A 9,357-nucleotide genomic window follows, 5' to 3' on the forward strand; every position below is an offset into this window, starting at 1 on the left:
AGCTATCTCTCAATCGCCGTCGTTGTCGCCGGAGATAACAATCGCCGATCTGCACTCACTCTACCAATTCCGTCGGTACATTTGTGACAATTTCCAACTCCTCGGTTTCTGTGCCATAGAATATTATTATTATTATTTTACTTATTAAAATTCAAATACTGTTAATGTCGGAGCCACCGAGAGTTGCGGCGGATGCAGTCATGGATGTTGCTGACGTGGAATCACGGCCGGTGCTAGGGCCGGCGGGGAACAACGCCACGGAATTGCGTAAGCCGGCTGCGAAGCCGAAGAGTAAAGTAGGTAAACGAGACGAGGTTAAGAAGTCATCGTCGTCGGTTAATTTGGCTGTGAATTCGAAGTCGGTTGCGTCTCCGATTCTGCTGCAGTCGAGTTTGAGGCGGAAGGATTCGAAGCTGTTGAAGTCGAATTTGTTGATGAGTGCTTCGTGCTCGTCGGATGCTTCTTCGGATTCGTCGCATAGTCGAGCGTCTGTTAGACGGAGTGTGACGCCTAAGGCGGTTAGTGGTAAGCAGTCTGCTGGTTTGAAAAGTGGAAAAGTTGTTGTGGAGAGTGGTGGTTTGTTGGAGGCTTCGGGTGATGGTTCGGCTGGACGGAAGAGATGTGCTTGGGTGACTGCTAATACTGGTATAATTTTCAATCTGAAACTGAGTTTTTTTCAATAGGTTTAACTTGCTATTGTGACATGAGGTTATAGGAACTGGAGATGATAGTAGAATTACAGCTAGTAGATTGCTTTTAGAATTGCTTGTGATATATCATTTTACTTTAATTCTCTAGAAAACAATAGTTTAAACATTGCTTTGAAATGTTAAATGTTGAGATCAGTAGCATGTGGAAGTACCTTTTAGTTTGTTCGTGCTTTTGTTCAGTCGGAGTTTGCTACTTTTATGATGGATAACTGTTTTTCTGATGACTCTAAAATGCATCTTAGGCTGCTAGGGTTACAAGCTATGGTATGAGTGTAGGTGTTTCTTGCACCATGGGATATGGAGGATCCTGTATTAAGTCATAGATACCTCTAATTTGAGGAATATAAACTTTCTGAAAGGGAAAAATGTTACATGTCGGGTCAGATTGTCATTATTATTGGTTAGTGATGTGTTCTTCTCTTATAAGTTAAAAGGTTTAGGAAATGTAGCGAAATCAGGAAATGATAGCTGTAATGGAATTTGCTGGTGTAAAGATTTAACCTATGCTATCTTATATAGTTCATAGTTGCAGTTAAGAATACCACACCTTTGTTTAATTGATTAAGTTATAGGTTGCAGATTTCTTTCTGCTCATTAGGAGATTGGAGAAGTTTAAATTGCTAGCTTCATTTACTGATCTAAGAGTTCTTGGTAACCGGTATAATAAAAGGCTATGAATACAAAGCATTACTTAACTGTGCTTTCTTGTTTCTAAAAGTTCTGAATGTATTTGAATGGGCATTAATCGTATCCTAGATCTTTTTTTTTTCTTTTCTGAACAGCTATATCTATTAAAATCAAACCAAACACCCTGAGACCAAAAACATTCAACAGGGAACAAACACAGAAACAAAAGTCACCTGAGTATCTCTATCAATAAGTATTATTTCTATAATTGGAAGTATCTCAGCGTAGAATTTAATAATTGTACTAATACGGATGCCATTCTTTCTGATTTTGTGTTATTTACACATTTTTTATATCATGATAACCCCTTCTCTTTAGTTGATCCTTCATTTTCTGTTTGTAAAGCATTTGAGAGTGCCTTGCATGCTCAGTTGTTTGTTATGTTGTTTCTAGCTGTGATAGTGACATTTTTTGCTTTATTCTGAAACAATAATGAAGCCATATGTGGTATGTCTTTTTAATACACGGACACTTAAATAAGGTGATACACTCTTAGGAACTCATGCGATTCTAGCACTGTTTCTAGCATTTTCACGAAAATACCAGCTATAATGTTGTCATAATGTCATTCAATAAATTTTTATTTAAATCCCTATTTTCACTGTGGGCTTTTCAATCAGAGTGTAATTTTAGAAACATGGAGGAATTTATTTATTTATTTTTGTTTCTAGGGTTTTTTTAGACAGTGATCGTTTTCACTTTGAACACGTTGCAGGAGAATAAGGGTATATAAAGATTGCCATTTATAATAACCTAGCAGTAGTCACTTGTTTCAGTTTTTATAAAATATATCACATTCTATTTTTTCAGTTATCAATGTTTTACCCCTAATTGTTAATTATTTTAATATATTGTGTGGATTAGTTAGCGTATCTAATAAAGTTGCCATTTGCAAGTTAGAATATGCGTAATGCTTCATAAAAACCAGGAAAATGAATGATGATCAATGGTGCTTGAATCCATCATTAAAAAATATAATAGAAATGGAATTTTTTTTTGTTGAATTGTTTTTGCATATTTATTGAAGACGAAAAGACTTTACTGAACTTGCACGTCCTCTTCATGATGAGGAACCATATTGTATCTTTTTAATATTAAACTTGGCAAGATTGTTTAACTTCAGAAAGCACATTAAATGTCTAAAGTCAATGTTTAGCTTCTTTAAGAGATAGCAAGTTTTAAAGTCTTTCCCCATTACGTTTCGAGTCCGCTTAGTAAACATTGGTTTTGTATTCTAATATTCTATTGCCTCCTTTTTAAATCTATATTTGTTTCTAGAGCCTTTTTTTTGCAAATATTATTCACTGCTTAACAACTTTCCCTTTTGGTTTTGAAGATCCTGTTTATGCTGTTTTCCATGATGAAGAATGGGGAGTCCCAGTTCACGACGACAAGTATGCGCCATGAAATTTTGCAACTTTTTAATCCTTTTTAAGTAAAATACTGAAGTATAATTCTGAAAATAATATTTATATTATTCATTTCAGGAAACTGTTTGAACTGCTCAGTTTATCAACTGCTTTGGCTGAACTGACCTGGCCCGCTATTCTCAACAAAAGGCTTTTGTTTAGGTAAGCTAAACACTATCTTTGCAAGAAGAAATTTTAACCATACGAGCATAATATTATTCCTTTTTAGCCTAAGCTAATTCAAAATTAAATGTGACATATACGCAGGGAAGTTTTTCTTGGATTCGACCCCGTTGCTGTCTCAAAATTGAACGATAAGAAGTTAACGACACCTGGCAACCCCGCAACTTCTCTTCTTTCAGAGGTGAAGCTAAGAGGAATTATTGAAAATGCTCGCCAGGTTTGCAAGGTAATTATACATAATAATATGTACATATGCAACTATATATTATATTATACAGATATTGCTATAATATTCCACATATTTTGATGTTGCAGATAACTGATGAGTTTGGGTCTTTTGACAAGTACATATGGGGTTTCATAAACCATAAACCAATAGTCAACAAATTTCGTTACCCTCGTCAAGTACCAATCAAAACATCAAAAGCAGACGCAATAAGCAAAGATCTGGTCAAACGAGGTTTCCGAGGCGTGGGCCCCACTGCCGTTTACTCATTTCTACAAGTGGCCGGGCTTACTAATGATCATCTTGTTAATTGCTTCAGGTTCAATGAGTGTGTAGATGCGGGACCCGTAAAGGACAGGACAGATGTTCAAAATGGTCAATCTGAAGAGAGACAATCCGATGATGGAAGTGGGTTAGGGTTAGCAAGGGTTATTGATGAGTTGCGTTTGTCGGATGAGTAATCGGTGATGGTAGTGTTTTGTAGTGTTATATGGAATACGGGGGGGGACAAGAGTTTGTGTACAAATTGTTGTGTTAATGATGTTTCTAGGTTGTAGATTAAAAGGGCATATACATGAAAAATGATGATGGCGATGATGATTGTTAGATGTTATTCTTTGCATCATTTTGAATGTTTTTGCTCATTTTGTATGTTATAGTTTTTTACTAGATTCTATATTTCTATGTGATTAGTTTTTAACTATTGGCGTTTACCTACCGTTCAAACAGTTTTAACAAAAAAATTTATATTGAACCGCTCTTCTAACAGGAGTGGTTGCTTTCAAAAAGACCCCCGACTTCACAGGACATATAAGAGCATTCTCAACCGATCAAATATCCTCATCTTTATAATTATACTAAAAAATACTACATTTTTTTTTCTGTTTAATTAAATAATATATTTTTTTTATACTTTAATCATTACAGTTTTCTTTCTTCACCCTATAATTTACAAAAAATTATTACCTTTTTTCTAAATTTACAAAACATTACTACATTTTCTCTCTCCACCTTATAATTTACACTCACAACCACTTAAAACCCCACCTTATAATTTACAATCTCCCCTCACAAAATTTTGGAGGAACCGGATGAGAATGCTCTAAACACACATGTACAAATAACAGACAGCAAACAACATATAAACACACATGTACCAATAACAGCGCATATAGTGATAGAGTGGCATAGAATATGCGCACATATGACATCATATGATCCAAATAGGCATACAAACAAAAGAACGATCACATGCAAAGTTCTTCTAAAATGTAGGATTCTTAGCCCTGACTTAAAGTTAACAACATAGAAGTGGCATCCCTGAAAGTCATTAACCTTAATCATACGTCTCCATGAACTCCTATCATCCATGAGCTCTAGCAAATCCGTGCCTAATCTGCTCCTCTTAAGTCAATTTGGGTCCGTCTCTAGTCCTTCTCCCCTTTGCATTGAAGGTTTCCACTACTCTAACTGGTGTTGTTGCTTGTCTTCTCTTCATATGCCCAAACCATCTCAAATCAATATGTCTTCATTAATATTAATAATTATGAATGTAAAGGTAGATGACGGGTTCCAAGTTTACAACACAATTGAAATTGATTTTAAATCGTAAAGCCGTGAACCAAACTGGACTAGTTGCTTTGGTTTGAACAACTTGGTAGGTGTAATGGGTCATGAACACCCGTGGTATTAACAAATATGTATATGATCATTGATGATACATCCGGTCAACTACAAAAGTGATTTAAAAAAGAAGAATTAAACAGTGAGGAATTGAATGAACAACCTTTAAGTTTTTAGATAAAAAGGGTGTTTAATTATCAAAGTTTCTTGCATTCTTGTTAATTCCATCTCTTTATATCCAAACCAAAGTTCAAGAAATTAAAATCTGAACATGATGATATTTGAAGATGAACAAAAAACCAACTTTTTTCGTAAACTAAATCGTAGTATGCAAAAGGAAACAGATTATCAAAATATAGGGGGTTAACTGTAACTTCAATTTAGACGAAACAGTCCAGGTGTCATAATATTTCCACGTGGAACGAAGTCATTGGCTAATCGACTGTAACTGACGTGGAACCACCATGTATGAATCCAAGGCCAAAAATCACACAGAGTACGTCACTTGTTCAAGAAATTCACACACGCGTTCTCTACATTCTTCCGATAAACCGTGACGGCAGCAACCGCATCACCGTGATTGCATCCATTGGAACCTAAACGAATCAGATAGATATACATAGAAACCCTAGGTCTGCTGTCATTATTTAAATCGGATCGTGAATTTCGGATTTGGTTCATTATTCGCCATGGCGTTATATTTCTCCTGTCTCGGTATTATACTGTTCCTAAGTCTACATTTACACTCTGATTATACCTCATCTACTGTCTATGCTGCCAATTCTCAAGGCGTTGAGGTAATTAGTACTTTATTGGAAGATATAGTTCCTCAGTTTGTCAATGTTTAATGCTTTGTTAAAATATTAGGTTAGCTTTTTTACGTGTGCTATCTGATACTAGATCTAGTTTCAGGATTAAAATAAATAGATTTGAGGCAGTGATATTCATTTTATATGAAAACTATATAAAAAAGAAAAATTGTGATGAAATGCATATATTAATTAATATTCTATAGTTAAACATTTTCTCATTCCATTGTTGAATTTGATTTACTGCTGCTATTGTATTGCTAGACACTTGAGTAGCACTTAGTTGATTCACTGATTGGATGTAGTTTCAATCTGTGGGCTCTGTTTTGTTCTGTTCTGAGATGAAAAGTTGAAGTTATCGGGGTTGGATGGTCAAATTCAACTTCAAAAACTGATGCAAATACTTTTAAGATTTGTACATTTTTGGGGATCTTTGATATAAGGAATAATCTGATATATATTAGTATAAGCAACCAGTATCCCTTCACTTTCGGACCTACTGCAAGACTACGGGGGTCGGCCGACCCCTGTGAATTTCTTTTTCTAATGTTATATATATGATAAATTCTGATCCGACCCATGCCAAATTTTGACACTGACCCCTGTAAAGTATTGAAGAAAAGGAAAATGATGGAGAAAAAAAGTCCGATTTAAAACCTGCAACCATAGTTATTAATAGCGCTAGGCGCACTCAAGGCGCATAGGTCTCGCCTAGGGCCTAGGCGCAAAGCGCAAAAAAAGCGAGGGCCTGAGAAAAAAAAAAGCGCACGTAAATGAAAAAATTAAAAATGTGTTATGTATTAAAAAAATAATACTATTATTCAAATATTAAAAGCAAAAGCTATTATGTAATATGTGTAAAAATTAAAATTATACAATAATTTTAAAGTTTTAAAATGTAGAGATTAGAAAGCTAAAAAGATACATTAAAACTTCAAATATTATTTTCACAGTCCAATAACAAATTATTTTAAAATTAAAAATTTATTTGATATAGCCTATCATTTATAAAAAAAGAAATCTTAAGTTATCCATTGATTTAAAAAGTCAAACATGTGGTTACTGTAGCATGCTAGTAGCAGAGCTGCAAACAGTGCACACTGCACAGCTACAATATACTTTACTTTAAAGTATAAAACAAAATAAACTTGTTGCTGCTTTTCCGTACATTAAACCATGTACAGGAAACGATAACACAAAAAAGGCTCTCCGCTTCTTTCCTTCCAGGTAACTCTCCTCCATTTCAGGCCGTAATTTCCAGGTTTTTGCCGGAATCTGGCCGGAATTTTCAGATTTTAGCCAGAATCTGGCCGGAAACATTTTATACATAATTTCATTGGGTATTTATAAATCAATTTTGAATATGGCCTGACTTGACCCGACCCGAATGGGCCCGGGAAAAAGTACTACACAGTGATAGACAATCAATCCCCAAAATTCCGACCCCTATGAAAATAATTCCTAGGTCCGCCATTGCTTACAATGCTTGAGAGAAATATCTTCTTAGTTGTGTTTGTTTGGAATTACTAATAGAAAGATCACTGAATATGTTGAACGCGGATCTTTCCTTTGTTGCTCATGGTACTAAGTTTTCATGCTTACTTGTTGGAACTTAATATACTGCATTTAGGCTCATTTGCTGTAAATTATTTTGTTATAGATTACTTATGGATCAGTGATCAAGTTGCTGCATGAAAAGACAAAGTTTCGACTACACTCGCACGATGTTCCATATGGATCTGGCAGTGGGCAGCAATCAGTTACTGGTTTTCCAGATGTAAACGATGCCAATAGTTATTGGGTATGTTTATGTTTTAATTTTTATTTTATGCTTGTTAACACATGGGCAACCTCAATAAAACTTTCATTTAAAGTTTAAACAGTTGAGTTATCATGTAGGCTTGGAGACATTGCCATTTTAATTGCATATTATGATTTCGTTATGTGTTTTAGACATAGCGTTGATACAACTTCTTAGTTAAATATAAAGGATCATATTGAAACTAAATTGTGAATTATGTATGATTAACTCTATTGAATTAAGTGCTGTATTTTATATTTTTATTTGGTGGTGAAGTTGACAATAATGTGAGCATCGCCAATATTTTAATATTTGTTCATTCTTAATGTATTGATAAGATCTTTTTAATGATGTAATCTGTTTAATGTATTATATTATTATGTGTAGAGTTTAATAATTTTTTGATTCCTTACTTCAAATGATGTCTTGCATGCCAGATTGTTAGACCTGAGACCCAGATATCCTACAAACCTGGAGACAACATTAAAAGTGGGACCATCATTCGGTTGCAACACATGAAAACCAGAAGATGGCTTCATAGCCACTTACATGCTTCACCAATATCAGGCAACCTTGAGGTGAGTGGACCCACTAACTTTTAAATCCATATTTAAAAAGTAGTTATGAATTGCATCTGAATTTATTTAATAATTATAATTAGGAAAACGAGAATTTGACAACATTAATCTAAAGTTTTGAATAAAATGATTTAGATGGTTGCATGCATTAAAATAGATTTTTGTGCTGTTCATTTCGCTTAAGATTTTATTTAAAGACTGCAATTAAACTAATTGAGGCTATATGCAGGTGAGTTGCTTTGGAGATGATGGTAATTCAGATACAGGAGATTATTGGAGGTGAGACTGAGGCACACCTATTATTTTACTTTATTTGGTGTTAAGTTATGTTGTAAGTTATCACAGAAAACATCTGAAATGTGTTTATGTTGTTAAGACTTGAAATTGAGGGAAGCGGCAAAACATGGAGACAAGATCAAAGAATAAGGCTTCGCCATGTTGACACAAGTGGATATTTACACAGCCATGATAAAAAGTACAACCGCATTGCTGGTGGTCAACAAGAGGTCAGAAACATTCTGAGTATATTTATGTCATATTTTTTAAAGGGATAATTTATGCACACTTACCTCCTACTTTAGGTTAAACTTTGAATAGAATGATCATTAAATACATTACAGCGTTTCAATTTCAGAACTTGGTTTTTGTAGTTAAAAACATTTGTGTGACTTTATGGAACAACAAAGGTTACTATTGGATAATTATTTCTTCATTGTTTATAAATAAACTAGTTGCGTATATAGGGTTTCTAACAAGAGTAGGCATTACTACCACAGTGACTTCATTGGGGGGTAGAACTGTTCATCTTTTTTTCTTTCACACAAATTATTTTCAAGCATACTAGTGGCAGGAAGAGTTAGTTAACGAGTCAAAACATAATCCATTTTTAAGAATAAATAATGCATTAAATTAGCATCATAAAAACAATATGATTTTTGCAGGTTTGCGGTGTGCGGGAGAAAAAGGCAAATAATATTTGGTTGGCAGCAGAAGGTGTATATCTTCCAACAATTGAAACCAAAGCATCGATGTAGTTAATTACATTTTCTGTTTTTGTTTTTGCAAGCCATGATACTTATCTAATGTAATGGACAAAAATCAATTTTAAGACCTTGGGGTTATATAGTAGGTTCAAAAATGAACTGTGCTTTTAAAATGGGGTGTAATATTTTTAACAAAAGACGCCTTTTCAAACGTATGTCGCCTATAAGGTTTGATCACAAGTAATGAATGCATTTTCATTGCTTTTGGCGACTTGGTGTTGGAGGTGTAGGTCAGTAAGACGTGGAAAGAACGATTGTAAGGAAGTGATTTTCAGATGCTTCTATCTC

General features: G+C 34.4%; 2 protein-coding genes across 2 annotated transcripts; both read left to right on the plus strand.

Annotated features, from left to right (window-relative positions):
* Positions 1–164: 164 nt before the first annotated feature.
* Positions 165–3,819, plus strand: LOC143620428 (uncharacterized). The gene is made up of 5 exons (XM_077092133.1): positions 165–645; positions 2,734–2,791; positions 2,885–2,968; positions 3,074–3,215; positions 3,305–3,819. The coding sequence occupies exons 1-5, from the start codon at positions 165–167 to the stop codon at positions 3,674–3,676; spliced, it is 1,137 nt and encodes a 378-aa protein (XP_076948248.1). The 3' UTR covers positions 3,677–3,819.
* A 1,708-nt stretch (positions 3,820–5,527) lies between these two features.
* LOC143620429 (stromal cell-derived factor 2-like protein) lies at positions 5,528–9,107 on the plus strand. Its single transcript, XM_077092134.1, has 6 exons — positions 5,528–5,635; positions 7,308–7,448; positions 7,886–8,026; positions 8,256–8,305; positions 8,403–8,532; positions 8,968–9,107. The coding sequence occupies exons 1-6, from the start codon at positions 5,528–5,530 to the stop codon at positions 9,058–9,060; spliced, it is 663 nt and encodes a 220-aa protein (XP_076948249.1). The 3' UTR covers positions 9,061–9,107.
* Positions 9,108–9,357: the final 250 nt, after the last annotated feature.

This window comes from Bidens hawaiensis, unplaced genomic scaffold (genome assembly GCF_021521415.1).
Source record: "Bidens hawaiensis isolate Kalapana, Puna unplaced genomic scaffold, B.hawaiensis_p1.1 tig00002572_1, whole genome shotgun sequence".
In the NCBI taxonomy this organism is placed as follows: domain Eukaryota; kingdom Viridiplantae; phylum Streptophyta; class Magnoliopsida; order Asterales; family Asteraceae; genus Bidens; species Bidens hawaiensis.

Coding starts and splice junctions, on each gene's coding strand:
- LOC143620428 (XM_077092133.1), top strand. CDS start 165: ATGTCGGAGCCACCGAGAGTTGCGGCGGATGCAGTCATGGATGTTGCT. Junction 2,969..3,073: donor AACAAAAGGCTTTTGTTTAG/GTAAGCTAAACA, acceptor ACATATACGCAG/GGAAGTTTTTCTTGGATTCG. Junction 3,216..3,304: donor ATGCTCGCCAGGTTTGCAAG/GTAATTATACAT, acceptor TTGATGTTGCAG/ATAACTGATGAGTTTGGGTC.
- LOC143620429 (XM_077092134.1), top strand. CDS start 5,528: ATGGCGTTATATTTCTCCTGTCTCGGTATTATACTGTTCCTAAGTCTA. Junction 7,449..7,885: donor ACGATGCCAATAGTTATTGG/GTATGTTTATGT, acceptor CTTGCATGCCAG/ATTGTTAGACCTGAGACCCA. Junction 8,533..8,967: donor TTGCTGGTGGTCAACAAGAG/GTCAGAAACATT, acceptor TGATTTTTGCAG/GTTTGCGGTGTGCGGGAGAA.